Source organism: Eucalyptus grandis, chromosome 4 (assembly GCF_016545825.1).
Source record: "Eucalyptus grandis isolate ANBG69807.140 chromosome 4, ASM1654582v1, whole genome shotgun sequence".
Lineage (NCBI taxonomy): Eukaryota > Viridiplantae > Streptophyta > Magnoliopsida > Myrtales > Myrtaceae > Eucalyptus > Eucalyptus grandis.
Window position 1 is genome coordinate 33,116,541 of NC_052615.1, and position 15,529 is coordinate 33,132,069.

At 41.1% G+C, this 15,529-nt stretch overlaps 3 protein-coding genes and 2 non-coding genes across 5 annotated transcripts; 2 read left to right on the plus strand and 3 right to left on the minus strand.

Moving 5' to 3' along the window:
- Positions 1–1,190: 1,190 nt before the first annotated feature.
- LOC104441966 (cationic amino acid transporter 6, chloroplastic) lies at positions 1,191–5,574 on the plus strand. Its single transcript, XM_010055242.3, has 5 exons — positions 1,191–1,603; positions 1,827–2,049; positions 2,571–2,901; positions 3,595–3,823; positions 4,708–5,574. The coding sequence occupies exons 1-5, from the start codon at positions 1,207–1,209 to the stop codon at positions 5,289–5,291; spliced, it is 1,764 nt and encodes a 587-aa protein (XP_010053544.2). The 5' UTR covers positions 1,191–1,206; the 3' UTR covers positions 5,292–5,574.
- A 2,077-nt stretch (positions 5,575–7,651) lies between these two features.
- On the minus strand, positions 7,652–7,723 carry TRNAW-CCA. Its single transcript has one exon. It is a non-coding gene; the product is annotated as a tRNA-Trp (tRNA).
- Positions 7,724–8,085: 362 nt separating this feature from the next.
- On the plus strand, positions 8,086–8,157 carry TRNAQ-UUG. Its single transcript has one exon. It is a non-coding gene; the product is annotated as a tRNA-Gln (tRNA).
- A 257-nt stretch (positions 8,158–8,414) lies between these two features.
- LOC104441967 lies at positions 8,415–9,146 on the minus strand. The gene is made up of 2 exons (XM_010055243.3): positions 8,739–9,146; positions 8,415–8,600 (listed from the first exon to the last, which is right to left on the minus strand). Exons 1-2 carry the CDS (start codon positions 9,070–9,072, stop codon positions 8,584–8,586), a joined length of 351 nt encoding a protein of 116 aa, XP_010053545.1. The 5' UTR covers positions 9,073–9,146; the 3' UTR covers positions 8,415–8,583.
- A 1,223-nt stretch (positions 9,147–10,369) lies between these two features.
- On the minus strand, positions 10,370–14,521 carry LOC104441968 (serine/threonine-protein kinase SAPK3). Its single transcript, XM_010055244.3, has 9 exons — positions 13,775–14,521; positions 12,973–13,047; positions 12,325–12,426; positions 12,143–12,196; positions 11,970–12,062; positions 11,747–11,839; positions 11,441–11,545; positions 11,171–11,269; positions 10,370–10,837 (listed from the first exon to the last, which is right to left on the minus strand). Exons 1-9 carry the CDS (start codon positions 13,895–13,897, stop codon positions 10,568–10,570), a joined length of 1,014 nt encoding a protein of 337 aa, XP_010053546.2. The 5' UTR covers positions 13,898–14,521; the 3' UTR covers positions 10,370–10,567.
- Between the last annotated feature and the right edge of the window lie 1,008 nt (positions 14,522–15,529).

Below are 15,529 nucleotides of genomic sequence, written 5' to 3' on the forward strand. Positions count from 1 at the left end.
GTCAAACTAATCTATGTATTTAAATTAATTTTAGGAACACTAATATGGAATAATTAAGCTTTTTTTTTTTATATCATTTATGTAACAACTAATGGTTTCTAAGTAATGTGAAGGGAAGTGGAAGGAAATGGAATTTTGTGAGGATGCGGCTCAACTGCAAGATTCCATTCTACCCTTGGAAATGGAGCTATGACTTTTTTCTCCTCATTTGTTTCCATAGAACTACAAATCATATGCTCCTCTCAAATGATGTTTCAATATGATGGAACTGTCTGTTTTGTGATGAAATGAATATTTATGTACTACCATAAGGAATCGAGTCCAACTATTATTGTGACCCAAGTTGCTTTAACAAAAGGTGTTAGATGCTTGCCACATCTTTTTAAACTTTCATATTAGGAAATTCCAAAGAGTAGGTCAAAGTTCCCCCCCTCTTCCTTGTTTTGTGATTTCTCTTACAGGTTTTTATTTCAAAATGGTTGCACCTTTTCCAACCTTTTCTTGCATGCTTCCACAGGAGAGATTTCTTTTGGGAGTCTCGGGGCTCTCAAAAGCCGAGGGCAAGAGGAAAGATAGAGCCAGGGGCATTTTGAACATCTCACTCATCCGTGGACTGCTTACAATTTCGTTCTTCCATTAATTAAGCCAAGTGGAAAAAATATATATACTATCCAAAGTTTCTTTACTTAGATAAGTCGATATACAAAATCGCTACATATGAGTCTCGCACATATAAATTATCAACAATAAAAAAAGAGAAAATGGTTGGAGAAACTGTCATCTTTTTAATATCTTTCTGGGACAAAATACAATTTTTTGTACGTTTTATAATATTTGAAATTCCATGTAAACTTTCGCTCTTTTAACAAAAGGAATATGAAAGTTTTTTTTTTTCCCATTGCTCATTAATTTATATTTTTGCATCCGCCGTCAACCACATAAATATAAAATGACGAGGGAATTATACTTTCTATTTGAGTTTATCATGTCGTCACAGTGCGTAAATGAAACTATAAGCCCTGAGAACATGACTTTTTATATCAATAAGTGGTGAGAATATGTGTCAAATTATATGATATCCTCACTCCTATTGTCTTCCCAAAATGCATATTTAAGGACCTTCACCTCAAAGCCCTCAGGGCAGCCAAAGAGCCAGTCTCAATCAAAACACTCCCCCAGCACCCCCCTCCCAAAAAAAAAAAAAAAATGACCACCACCCAAACTTTACCCACCAAAAACACCTCGTCCTCCTTCGCTCAATACCTTCACTCTCTCTCACAAACACCTCACAGGCTAAGGAAGAGAATGCTAGCAACATGGACACCAGACCAGGAGCTCAACCATGTGAGGCTGCGTTCCGGTGCCGACATGAAGAGGAAGCTCCAATGGTATGACTTAATAGCTCTTGGAGTTGGAGGAATGCTTGGTGTCGGTGTGTTTGTCACTACCGGTCGGGTGGCTCACTCCATGGCGGGGCCTTCAGTTTTCATATCGTATATTATAGCTGGGGTATCAGCACTCCTTTCTTCCTTGTGCTACACTGAGTTCTCAGTCCAGATTCCGGTTGCTGGAGGCGCCTTCAGCTATCTGAGAGTGACCTTCGGTACATTATTTCCTATATGTCAAGATCTTTCATTGAGTATTTACGCTAATGAAAAGTTTAGTTTTCATAAACTGTGCACAGACGAAAATCGTGTTACAGTGTTTCGGAAATCAAGATTCTTCATTAGCAAAGCCTATGAAAACCTATAATGCTTATGAATACAATAGAAAATCCCGCATCTTTTCTCACTTCGATTTATCTTTTTGGATTTAAATCTTCCTAGGTGAGTTTGTGGGTTATTTTGCGGGGGCGAATATATTAATGGAGTATGTGTTGTCGAATGCTGCGGTTGCGAGAAACTTCACGGACTATCTGTGTCGCGCTTTGGGAGAAAATGACGCGACCTGTTGGAGGATCGAAGTGGAAGGACTAATGAAGGGATACAACATGCTTGATTTTCCAGCAGTTGCTCTTGTGCTTCTTCTCACCCTTTGTCTTTGCCGTAGGTTGGATCTCCCTCCCTCTCTCTTTCTCTCTCTCTCTCTCTCTCTCTCTCTCTCTCTCTCTCTCTCTCTCTCTCTCTCTCTCTCCCCCTCATCTTTCAATTTCAGGGATCTTGGTTTTTTTTTCTATTAAAATCCATGCTAAGTACAGAAGATTATTATTAACTAGAGATCTTCTTGATCTTCCGGCAACATTGACAAGTGTGAAATTGCGCTTTTCCTTGTTTCTAAAGACATTGGTGTGCGAGAACGCATTAAACTAATGCGCCAATTCATGGTTTTTCTTGTGGGAGTGGAGAGTGGCCACTTTCGCGGGATCTATGTGTGATAGATGGAACATATTTTGAAGTTGTCACCAAGAGTAAACATCTGATAGCGTTTATTCTTTTCTTTATTATTGTCATATGGACAAAGCAGCTCCATTGCTCATTACGGGATGTATTTTTTTATTAACTATAATTGGACCCATTTAGCCATAATGATTGATACACGTCTCTTTTGTTTGTACACGATTTAATTTGCAGCACCAAGGAGAGCTCAATATTGAACCTTATAATGACAGTCTTCCATGTAGTCTTCTTTGGGTTCATAATAATTGCGGGGTTCTACAATGGGAATGGCAAGAACTTGGTGAGGCCAGGAGGATTAGCACCATTTGGGGTCAAAGGTGTGCTCAATGGAGCAGCCACAGTGTATTTCAGCTATATTGGGTATGACTCAGTCTCAACCTTGGCTGAGGAGATCCAAAACCCTTCCAAGAGCCTCCCTATCGGGATTGTTGGTTCCATGGTCATTGTGTCTTTGCTCTATTGCCTCATGGCATTGTCCTTGTGCATCATGGTTCCATACAATGAGGTCAGTCTTCTACAGAGAGATCAATCAATCTAAAAGTTGGATGGTCTTTCGATTTTGCATATAGCTCTAGTGAAGGAAGGTATAAAGCTGTCTAGACACTTCTTGAATTGGGTATTCTTTGCAAAGTAGCCCCTCTAGTCTATGTTCTGTTCACATCTTACGTAGCCCATCTGTCCGAATTCGACTAGGGTTTTTGGAGAAACCATTTTATGTGAAAATTTCAAGGATATAAAATCACTCAAATCACTGTCATTATTCTACGTTAGTTGGGTAGAAAAAAACTTAAAAGGTGCAGGAACTAATAATGCAAAAACGATGATGAGTGAAAAAAATCATCATATAAAACTTTTACTCAGAGAAATTAGTTTTCATAAGATGAGGTTATATATACAAGCCTTGGATATGCAATTTCTGAAACACGGCATATTGATCCTTAAATCTACATGCATATGCCCACCATGTCATTGGAACTTTCACTTAGACAACGATGGCACAACTTGCCGACACACAACCAGTTAGAACCAACATTTACACTAACGAAAGTCTCGATTGGAAAGCAACTAGGAAAAGCATGGCAGATAACCAATTAGCCCTAGTTTGGAGAACCCCCTTTTCATATAGTTAACCATCATATTGGACATTCCTTTTTCTCAATGTCGGTTGGCCATGATTGATTGACATTGATATGTGCAGATATCGAAGGATGCATCGTTTTCAGTTGCCTTTGAGAAGATAGGGTGGGGATGGGCGAGCAATCTAGTGGGGGCAGGCGCAAGCTTGGGGATTGTGGCGTCACTGGTGGTGGCTATGCTTGGTCAAGCTCGCTATCTTTGTGTCATCGGGAGGTCCCATCTGGTTCCTTCATGGCTGGCCAAGGTTCATCCTTCCACTGGCACACCATTGAACGCCACACTTTTCTTGGGTGAGTGAGCCTTTCCTTTCTGTTGCCTTTTACTTGAACAAAAGATGTCCTCTTCTTTATAAGTAGAGATAATCGTCCGGAAGTCTAATACATGTTTGAGTAAATATCCAAAGAAGATATACGAAGTCCTCATGAATTAGATGAAATCTCGACGAATCCATGATTTACTTATTCTTGAACAGCTGATTGTTTCATTCACGGGCTTTTTTTCCTCCTTTGGGTTGCTTTTGAATGGCTGGGCATGGGAGGCTCTTCATACGATTACCAAGAAAAAAATCTTCTTGTCCTTCATTGATAGCAAATTGACTAGTTATTTCTGATATGCAAAAGAATGATTTCAGATACTGCTAAACAATGCACGTGATGAGCTTCACGTCCTCTTCTATATTATTGAGCACGCACTTCTGTCTTTCTTTTGTAATAATCAGCTTCCGTCCATTACTATGCATATGGAAGGGAACATCTGTTGATCATTTTAGGAGCTTTCTTTTGAGTTTGTCTTGGCATTTTGCTAACCCTTTGTCCATGATGTCTTTCTCTCTGTCTCCTTTGTCATTTTCTCGCCATAAAGGAAACCCTACGTAAAAGGCATGAATGGGGAACCATCTGACAATAAGCAAATTGTGGTTTGGATTTTTTTTCTTGGCTAAAACAAAATTTATATGGTTTTCAGTTGTCGGAATATCACAAACTAGTAATATGATTTTTATTGCATAAAGAACTTTGCGCGTTCCTTTGCTAAAAAGGTTACCAATTTAATTACTCTCTATGCTATGTATTAGTCTAATGAAGAGGTATTCAAGTAGCTTATCTCTTTCCTATTTGTTCTCGTTAATACTGAAAATGAATTGCATATGAATCTCCTCTCTTTCAATCTTATGTAGGAATTTGCACAGCATTAATAGCACTATTCACCGATCTAGAGATAGTCTTCGAATTGATCTCCCTAGGAACTCTCATGGTGTTCTACCTGGTGGCCAACGCCCTCATCTACCGCCGCCACGTCATCACCAGCTGCCGCCCACCACTTCACACGATCCTCTTCCTCTTCCTCCTCTCCTCCGCCTCCCTCGGCTTCTCCGTCTCCTGGAAGCTTGAAAAGTGGTGGGGCTCGGCCCTGTTCAGCAGCCTTGCGGCCATCACCACTGCGTCATTCCACCGCATGGTCCCCTTCCATGGCGGCGGGGACTTGCAGTGGTCGGTACCACTCATGCCGTGGCCGGCTTCAGCCTCGATCTTTCTGAACATCTTCCTAATGACGAGGCTGAAAGCAATTTCGTTCCGAAGGTTCGGGATATGGGCGTGTGTGATCAGCTTGTTCTATGTGTTGTATGGAGTCCACTCAACTTATGAAGCTGAAGAGACGGAGAAGGAGGCGGGATCGGATGGGATCGTCAACACAATAAGCTCGTCGTCTATACAACAAGTCGTTTTTGCTAATAATAAGCTAGATGTTCAAGTGCCTTAACCCTAAATTGGGTTGTTCTTCTGTTCGACCGTGGTCCTTCTTGAGACCACCGTCTTACAGTTTTTGGGTTTTGTTGGTATTGGTCGTGGATCCTACGGAGTTCCCATTAAGGAAAGACGAATTCCCACTAAGCAAAATAGCCAAATATCGACTACAACATACGACAATTTGTCATTTGTCAAGGTGACGGGAAAGAAATGAGGGATTTGAGGTGGAAAGAGGCATGAGAGAGTTATTTCAAACCAAAGAATATTTGAAAAAAGTGGACCTTGTAAAATGCCAACGTAATCGGTGGAGGGAAATGGATCAAACCACAATGGCCATAAGAAGTTCATGCACTTTTGTCAAGCTCAGATTTTTTTAGATATTACCAACTTGAATGAGCATAACTCATCAATCATCACCAACTTTAGCCGGGTAAGTCACACAAATAAAAATCGTCAAATTCATACGATAGTCGATAAGTTTAAGGTGCTTTAGGCAAGTTAAATAAAAGTTGGTCAATAGAAAATCTAAGTTAATTAATTAAAGGAACAAAAAAAGTATTGGTAAATAATTCAAATGAGAGTTGGTAACCTAAAATTAATTGGTATTTTAATTATAAAAAGTTGGCAAGTCATTTAAATAAAAACCATTGAGTACGTATAAAAGTCGATAAATTTAATGCTTTGCTAAGAAAGGCAAATAAAAGTTGGCGAAACATCAGGACATGAGATGAAAATTTATAAAAACTTTATAAAAATACCATTAAGTTCTTGATAATTTATCGAGCAGGTGACTGATTTTTATTTTTATTTTTTTTACCAATAGTTTTGCAGTTACTAACTTTTTCTAGAAATCTACCGGCACGAAGTTTATTAAAAAAAAAAGGAATAGTAGAATCATTCCTATAGTTGAAATAGCAAAAGCATATTTAACCTCCTTTTTGAAGAGAACCTAGCTAGCATTGCTTTCTTGATATATTACTCATCATGAAAGCGTTCCACAATTGATAGTTTGTTTTTCAACTTTAATACGTAGATCACAATTTCGAAGCACGCATAATCAAACACTCGGACACTCCACCAATCTTGCACCACAGCCATGAAGTGATTCCAATTCGCTCTTCAAATGGGAAACCAACTTAGCAAGACAATGCTGAAGTTTACGCCATATGAGACCGAGATTTCTATGAAATCATTACTCAATGCAACTTCATTTCGACATCGTCACAAGAAAGTAATTCTTTCAAAAGTCCTTAGTCCTTAGCTAGCGCATCCAGGAGTCAAAAATCTGCTGTACATCTTTGGGGTTGAAAGTCCTGCTGTGACTTTAAGCAGACCAAAGAGGACAGTGGAGGTTAGTCCTGGTCTTCTTCTCTCAAGCAGATATCCACTTGGGAGGCTGGTCCTGTTCAAACAGTGGTTAGCCTCAGATTCGATCCCCTCGGTTACGAGAAAGTGACAGGAAGGGGTTGTAACTAGATGAACTTTCTAATGATTATTGCAAACTTAGTGGTGGGTCAGGCCTGCCCTACAATGCCGATCGAGAACCGATGGTTGACCCCCCACTCAAATGCCCTTTCCACTAAAGAAGAAGAAGAAAAAGAAAAAGGGCACCTCTTCCTCCTCCCCTCAAGCCAAGTGCTCGTGTGTACTGTCAGTCAGTCGAGGCTAATGCTTCAGTCAGCAGAAATTGTACTCATCGTCCCGTGGACTACACGAAAGGGTGAGGATGGTCGGAGTGTCGAGATGCTTTAATTTCTAGGGTGCTCCCGGATCTCAACTTGATTTTGCTTACCAAATTTAGTAAAATAAGAAAAGGTTAGATTTCCCAGTGTCATCTCCCACTTTGGTGGGACGGTGGTTTGCTGGGAGCCAGTAGATTTCGAAGAGAGAAGGTGCCATTAGTCAAGCCTGCCGTTCGAGTACTGCGGTCGGTCGGTCGGCACGGGGGAAAGCAAAAGTTCCTCATTCTGGCCAATTGCAGTTGTTACCATCAATGAGCTCTAACATTGTAAGGAGAAGATTATCTTCAATTTATTCTATACGCATTGCACGATGCGTACTGCAAGTAAAATTCCGAGAGCAGGAAACGGGAAATGATAAAAAAGAAAACCAACTTGTGGCTCTTTGAAGCAGTCTAGGCAGATCAAAATGGAGATGGATACATGCTTCCGCGCCGTTTCTCAACCACCCCAAGCGGACAGGTTCCTTAAGGTGGAGAGAGATCAAGGAGGAATTTTGAGAAACTGGGCATCTGTCGTCGTGAAGGATTTGAGAAGAAAATTTGAAAAAAGAGAGAGAGAAGGAAGAGAAGCAGAAAAATATTTTTAAAAAAGGGAGATGATCCGCTGGGGGTAGCAGGATTTTCGGGGGGTTTGAACCCGACGTGAATCGAACACGCAACCTTCTGATCTGGAGTCAGACGCGCTACCATTGCGCCACGGATCCCACGGTGTCATTGTGGCCTGTGACATATATTTATTAGAAGATAATTCCTGAACGAAAGTTCTTCGATCGTGCTCGAAGAAATTCTTCCGTTTCCGGCCGAAAGCCATACGGCTGACGAGCCGGAACTCCTCGGAAGGAGACGATGACAGATTTCGAGTGTCCTTTTGGTAAGGTTTTTGCGATCGACCGGCACGATTGAATTCGACTTTTTCCAAACGACCTCGAACCCTCTTATCCTCTGTCTCGCTTATTTCTGCTTAATCATTCGATGGCTCGAAGATCGCCAGAACAAAAGGTCGACTATGAAGACAAAGATGGAAATGTTGTTATAAGCTAAAATGTGCTAGAATTGCCAACGTAGGGGTTCTATGGTGTAGTGGTTAGCACTCTGGACTTTGAATCCAGCGACCTGGGTTCGACTCCCGGTAGGACCTTTTTCTTCATTTACACCTTCGTTTTTCCCCTTTTCGGGCTGCTTATCCCACTTTCCAATTATAATAGTGCTCCCTCTTGGCAAAAATCACCATTTGATTTAAGAAAATAGCGCGTCCAGTCTGTTTTTCAATAAAAGTCAATATATTTCAAAAGTGCAAGTACTTTAATGTATAATCTTGAAACGTGTTTATTTTTTCATTCTAATGGTGCTCCTCTTGGCAAATACTCACCATTTGATTTATGAAATAGCACGTCCTGAAAAAGTAAATTAAACAGCATCTCTTATTCGATAAAAGTGAATACATTTTGATCCAAGAGTCGAAGTACTGCAGTGCACAATCCTGAACTCAAACGGGAATTCTCTATTACATGGAGAATCTTGGATCTTGGCTTGTCCCTCCTGAAAGGCTTGTCTGATCATGCTTTCATGGAAAATATAGACCTGAAATGGAGATATCAAACGCATCATGTTACCGTCATTTTCAGGAGAATAGAAAAAGTAAATGGTATCCAGAACTTCTTTCTCGCCGAATCTATTCCGGAGAGCACGAAACGCGAGGAAGAAAGGAAGGGAACTCACTTCCGCATTTGAAATGGTGGGGGATCCTCCGCCCGCAGCTCTGGAAGAGCTTGATGGCCTTGTTCACGTTGATGAGATTGGCCACGCGGGGGGTGAATACCGGGCACACGCACTGGTAGTGACTCAGCCTCACGCGCTCGCAGCACCCCGGCGACGGGGGCTGCCCGAACACTATCGGTTTGCACGTGTTGACGGCGAGCCGCCTCTCCTCCTTGCACTGGGTCGGGCTCAGCCGGGCGGCCCCGTGCACCGCCCTAACCTCGCTCAGTGCCACAAGGGCTAGACCCAGAACCATCACCAATGTCCATACACCCTCACTTCCTAGGCCTTTCATGTTCCTCACTTCTCTATTATGGGTACTTTGGTGTATGCTGCAAAGTCCCTTGCGCAGTGCAGAATTTATAGGAACGTGAACTGATGCAATTGCCACCACAAGTCAACATATGCAGGGCAGACTGATATATTCTCTTCCTCATCCACCAGCTTGCTTGCTTTGACATTGCGCACCCAGCAGCCAGCACATGCGAATGAATGATGAACGCGCTTTGTGTTATCTTGGGGAGTTCACGTCCCAAGTCGTCTGCGTCGTCTGCTTTTGTCCTTGTACTCTTGACTGGGTAGACTTTGAAATTCGCCTAGCAAACTCCCCTACCTCTGTCAACCATTGCTGCTCGAGGGGCCTTTTTTTAATTGCCTATGGCTCAATTTTGGGCGACTCTTTCTTGTGGTGCGTTTGTTTTGCGAAATACATTTTCAGCGAAAATTTTTTCTCATTTTTTGGCGTTTGAGTCACTTAGGAAAATAAGTCAACGAAAAACGTTTTCTTAGCAAAGCTTAAATTCAAGAAAATGATTTTCCCTTTGAAATGACTGGAAAATGTTTTCCGAATCTACCAAACCTTAGATTTGATGCTTGGTTTACAAATAATTATTCTTATATAAATATATTTAAAAAAAAAATTGAATTTGAATTTTTATTTTTTTAAATTAAAATTTGGAAAACATTTTTAAAATAAAAATAAAAAATTCAAATTTACTTCTTTTTTTTTTTTTTTCTTTTTTTTTTTTTTTTTTTTTGCTTCTTCTTCACCGGTCACCGGCCACAAGGACAGCTAGTGAACTCTAGTCTCACCAAATAGAGCGATCTCGTGGCTTTTGACAACAAAGCCTGAGCTTGCTCAAGGCCAATGGCCTGGAGCCTCGCTAAATCGGGTGGGCCTCCGGCGATGAGGCTCAAGCCTCGCCCAGATTGGGCGAGCTCGCAGCCTCTAGCGGCCAGCTAGTGAGCTCGCCGCCTTTGGCAACAGCTAGAGCTCACCCTTTTGTAAGCCAGCTGAGAAAATAAATTCATTTTTTTTTTCTATGATGAAGTGTGAAATTATTTTTTAATGGGATTCAAACGGTAGAAAACATTTTCAATTATACATCACTAAACAAAGGAAAACAAACCATATTCTTGGAAAATTTTCCTTTATCATTGAGTTTTCCGTGAAACAAACGCACCATTGGTTTTGGTTCATTCTCCTTAATCATTTAAAATGGGTGCGGGAAAGCTGTAGATCTTTGTGGGCGTAGTGAGATAGTTGCCTACAGATATTCAGTATGCACATGTAAAGAATTTGAACCAGCAAGTCAAGCCAATGACAACACCACTTCATTTTTCCAGCGCGAGTGCACTGATTAAAGTATGTATCAAGCTATAGAACATGATCTGTAACATAGCCAGCATTATGAGTGTACAATCTGTACCAAACAATAGGCCTTCAAAGGCCTTCGAGAAATTTATCCCAGAAGAACAGTTTTTTTTTTCTTTTTGGTAGATCTCTGTTATTATATTGCCGCTACAAAGTCGCCGCTATTATCGACTTCAGAATCCAAGTCAGCATCTTCATCGGGGTCCGAAGGACCAGCCACACTTTGACCAACTTTAGATCCCTCCCCGGGAGTCCTGGCCTCTTGAATAATCCGCATCACTACTTCGACGCTCTGAAGAGGCTGGTCCCGTTCGGTCTCGTAGTTGGTTTTCTCGCCTTCAATGAGTTCTTTTGGCAAGTTCTTCAGAAACCACGGGTGCTTCTTTATCTCTGGGATAGTGATCCTCTTTTGCACGAAAAACGCAAAAACATAAAAATTATGGCTTTACTTTCATAACAGCATAGAAGGTTGCTGACACTCCACATAGATATTTCGTTTCAGTCAAGTTTCATTTGTTCATGGACACCATATGAAAAGGTACTGTGTACTATCATCATGATTCAGAAATTTCTTGACTTCATTCACGTTGCCATAAGTATGAACATCATTTCAGCATTTTATAGAGAGAGAAATCCCAATTTATAAGGGCGAGACTATAATTCAAATGGCAGGTGATATGCTATGAAGATTATAGTGCCAAATCATAGAGAAAATGGTAATAGAGAGGCAAGGGGTTACCTTAGCAGGATTTGCGACAAATATACGAGAAAGGAGATGCCTGCAATCTGCAGACACGCGAATGTAGTCCGGTATTGAGTATTGAACACTCATAATCCTCTGTCACAAACAAGAACCCAAGTTCTCATCCCATAGACCATATGATGCACAAAAGGAAGAATCTATGGATGCGGAAAGGGGGATGGAACAAAAAAAAACATTTTTCTCATGTTCACTTCCCCGGCTTTTTTTTTTTTTTTTTTTTTATCCTCGTTACACAGTCAAACTTACCCCAATGGTCTTGCGGAAATCTCTAGGATCGTGAGGGTCCTCAAACGGGTATCCTCCAACTAACATCACATACAGTGTTACACCACATGACCACACATCTGCAATCTGCAAGCCAAGAATGAAGATTACTCAATGCAAATTCGTCCAGCAAGCACATGCAATGTGAAGGAAATCTACTTCCATGAGTAAGCTAGGAACAGTGGCTGAGTAAGAGAAGAACTTCCAGCATTAGCTTTGGAGATACACGGAAGAGTCAACGATTGTGTCAGGAGCATTGGAAATGAGCTATTGTAGAGACATGAATACCTTTCCATCATACTCCTTCCGAGACAGCACCTCTGGAGCAATATAGGCCGGTGTTCCAACTGTTGACTTTGGTTGTGAATGCAACAAAGCTGACTGCAATTACAAAATCAAGCCGAATGAACATTTGAAGCTCAACTTGACAGCAGATGCTAATAAGATGAGAACTGTAATAGACTGATGAATTCTCAAGCCTAAACCTCGGGCCCACTGGAATATCACTGACCTTGGAGTAACCAAAGTCGCATATTTTAAGACGCGGAGTCGGACTTCCATCCAAAAGAGTATTTTCCAGCTTCAGATCTCTGTGACAAATTTGCTGAAACAAGAAAGAAGGATGTTTTGACAAGGAAATCCATTGCCAATTAAGATGTGAAACTTATCAATTCAAAACCTCACCATGGAGTGGCAGTAGCTGACTCCTGATATAAGCTGCTGAAAGAAAAACCTAGCCTGTTGCAAAGGGATGCCGATTTAGGAAATGAAATACGAATAACCCAAAAGTCTAGCCCATTCCAACGACGATGTGATGCAAGGAGATGAATGTCGAATTAATTCTGTAGAAAGCACAAAACACGAACCTCGTCTTCACTAAACCGACCAGCACTGCATATTTTCTCAAAAAGCTCACCTCCAGCTGCATATTCCATGACTATTGCAAGGTGTGTTGGGGTCGACAGAACCTGCAGTGCGGCCACAAGAGTGAGGAGGTGTACCTGCTTTACACAGCTCAACAGGGGCAGCACAAAATTCACTACGTCACATTAAATTTCTTATCCTATGGAAGGTGGTAATGTTTCCCATACCACACAATGCGATGAGTTTTGCAATTCCAAAGACCTCATAACACCTTAGGTTGGGATTCTATGGGACTAAGGTTTTACAATGCACAATGCAGTTTGCATCTATTGTGCTATTCACGTTCCACTAAAACTATAGCGTAGGTTTATGTTAAAGTTGAGTTGATTGCTCAGTATGCCAGACGTGCAAAGACAACTAATATTTAGAGACTTCAATAAAGCTAATCCATGACCACATAACAGGCATGATATACGACTTCCTAAATCTCTTCCATTCAACTATTTGAAACAGATAACTGAAATAGATTTACAAACTATAGATTTAGTGGAGACTAGCATGACACGCTTTTACATTTCAAGTTCCACAAAATCTTCATCTAATTCGTCCATCTCATCATATGGTGAAAGACGTGAAACTAGTCCCATTACCTCCTTGAACCTAACAATATTTGGGTGCCTCAGCGATCTGTGGTTAATAATTTCCCTCTGAACATTCTCGTCAATCTGAAACAAGATTGCACAGCATCAGAATGAGGCAAAACACATGCACAACGACGAAAATGACAAAAGTAATTATCCCAAGACAATGACAAGGCTAAAACTATATCAAAGCACAAAGCTAATAGGACACTAAAAGGAAACTTGAGGACGGATGGATTCAAATGCAGTCCCTTCTACATGGAAAATGTAGCCAAAAATCCCTGAAAGAATACCAAAACAATTTAAAGATACACATTCACAGCTCAGAAGCTAGCTTTTCCACCTTTCATCCAATAGATAGAACGTAATTTCCTTCCTATGTAAAATTCTAAAGCATCAAATCCTTCAAGACACATTACTAGCTAAAGATATCAAAAGAGCTAACCACAACGACACCACTAGGATGTGTAAAAACAACAGATACAGTGACTTGCAAATACCGAAGCAATTCGGAGGCTACACAACACATAAATAAATAAAGCTTCTGTTGCGGTTTTAATCATAGCGACCGAAAGTTCTGTTGATGTTTGGCCATCTTCTCCAAAAATCAGATAGGGATGGACAACCATGGTCTGAGAAAAACGAGGCGCTTCTAAAATTCACACATTTATACTTTAAGCTGATATCCTGACCTTCTACCACTGTACAGATCAGTCAAACATATTGATACTGCTGTTCTCAGTGCATCTTAAGTCCTGAGCAAACTGGGACGAAAGAAAAACTGACCAAAAAAACAAAAGCAAACAATTACCTTTTTTCCTCTTTCGATGTATTTGACAGCAACAAGCTCCTTAGTCTTCTTATCTCTCACCAACCTGGCCACCCCGAAATTCCCAGAACCCAACTGCTTCAATGGCTCGTACCTCTCCTCCATTATCAAAAACCAAACCCAAACACCAAACGAAGCCTCAAAGCGCAAACCAAGAAGCACAAACTCCCTCAGGAACACCCAAATTCTCACCCCTCCAGCAGGAGAAAACAGAGCACTCAGCACCCAATTGAACTGAACCCGCGATACTTCAAAAGGAGATCAGAATGCGCTGCCAACTGTCTCGACAGGGTTGGGTTTTTAACACATCACAGTCGCATTCAGCTCGAGGGAGGATTGAGATAGGACCGGATACACGTACGCGAACTAAAGGGTCGGTCCAAAAACGGAGGCCTTTCTGTAAAAGAGACTGACACCGACCAGACAGGAATCTTAGCCCGGATTTCCTTTCCACTTTCTGACACGCGTGAGCCTTCTGTGGACGTTTCAGCAGACGGGTCCGCTGTATTGTTTGAATCAGGCAAAGCTTAGCAAAGCTTCCGATGAAAATCTCCGGACCAGGGTGGGGAGTGCGCGCCGCGGGTCCCGTGGCCGGAATGACCAGTAGCTTTGGTTGGTTAAAGACAGCTACCGTTGTTAATGGCGCGATGGGGGAATGCCAGCGAATCGTTTGGTGCCATGAGTACCTTCTTTCCCTCTCCCACGTTTAATCACGACAGTCGCAGTGACTTTGATTTTCCTCAGCTCTATGTAGGGATGAGCATGGATCCAGTATAGTAGTATCGGAATCTGAGAACCAAATTGGTGACAACCGATTCTAAATTATGGAATATGTGGGGAAAGTTTCAAATTTCAAAATCAACAAATAAGTTCAGAGTTTAAAGTGAAATCGAGAATTGAATCTTGAAATAAATTTTTCTGTTTTTCTTATCCTATGTTTTTAAGCGATTAGGCAGCATTTTATAGCATCCAATAATTAGTATATAATATGAAATCACTAGTGGTTAAGACTTGTATTTATTAATATTTCATAATTTTCATATGTCTAAATATGAGTTGAGATAAATGATACCGGTAATTCATTGCATTCAATTAAAGTATAAATGGAAGCTCAATAAACTTTGGGACCGACTTTTAAAATATATAATAAGATGGATTTTGAATTTCAAAAATTATAATATTTGTCCCACCGGGTAAGTCGTAGGTGGAATCATGTATCTAGAGAGCTATCCAATCACAAAACGTGCCTCCATCCAGATTCCGAGACTTTTTTCAAGAGAGACGTGTGCCATATTCCAAACGAATGGCCTTATTACGATGGTACGATTTTCCCTAACTTGTCGCCGTTCGTGTGCTGCGTACCCAATTTTTTGACCGGTCACATAAAGATACGCCCCTTTCCTTTACTGGGTCTTGGCCAGATACGGCCTGACAACGTGGACTCCGCGTTAAGCAACCAAAATTGCCTCCGCAACGAGCTCTATCTTGATCCCGACGGCTCTTGACCGATTGAGAAAGTAATTAGATCAGCTTTAACGACCACTGGGTCCTACCTACACTTGATTTTTAATCCAGGAATCGCCGAAAGGGAATGAACAGGACCATGAGAGCGAGCGCTGGGAAGATTTGTTAAATCAATGAGAAAATGTTTCTAAGGAGACAAGTAATTATTCTATCTTTTAGGTCGGTTGATGCAGCGGATGAAGGTGATTCGAGTTTTGTCGTTTCTTTCATTAG

Coding starts and splice junctions, on each gene's coding strand:
- LOC104441967 (XM_010055243.3), bottom strand. CDS start 9,072: ATGAAAGGCCTAGGAAGTGAGGGTGTATGGACATTGGTGATGGTTCTG.
- LOC104441966 (XM_010055242.3), top strand. CDS start 1,207: ATGACCACCACCCAAACTTTACCCACCAAAAACACCTCGTCCTCCTTC. Junction 2,902..3,594: donor TCATGGTTCCATACAATGAG/GTCAGTCTTCTA, acceptor TGATATGTGCAG/ATATCGAAGGATGCATCGTT. Junction 3,824..4,707: donor GAACGCCACACTTTTCTTGG/GTGAGTGAGCCT, acceptor AATCTTATGTAG/GAATTTGCACAGCATTAATA.
- LOC104441968 (XM_010055244.3), bottom strand. CDS start 13,897: ATGGAGGAGAGGTACGAGCCATTGAAGCAGTTGGGTTCTGGGAATTTC. Junction 12,427..12,972: donor ATATTGTTAGGTTCAAGGAG/GTAATGGGACTA, acceptor GCCGCACTGCAG/GTTCTGTCGACCCCAACACA. Junction 11,270..11,440: donor ATTTCCGCAAGACCATTGGG/GTAAGTTTGACT, acceptor TGTTTGTGACAG/AGGATTATGAGTGTTCAATA.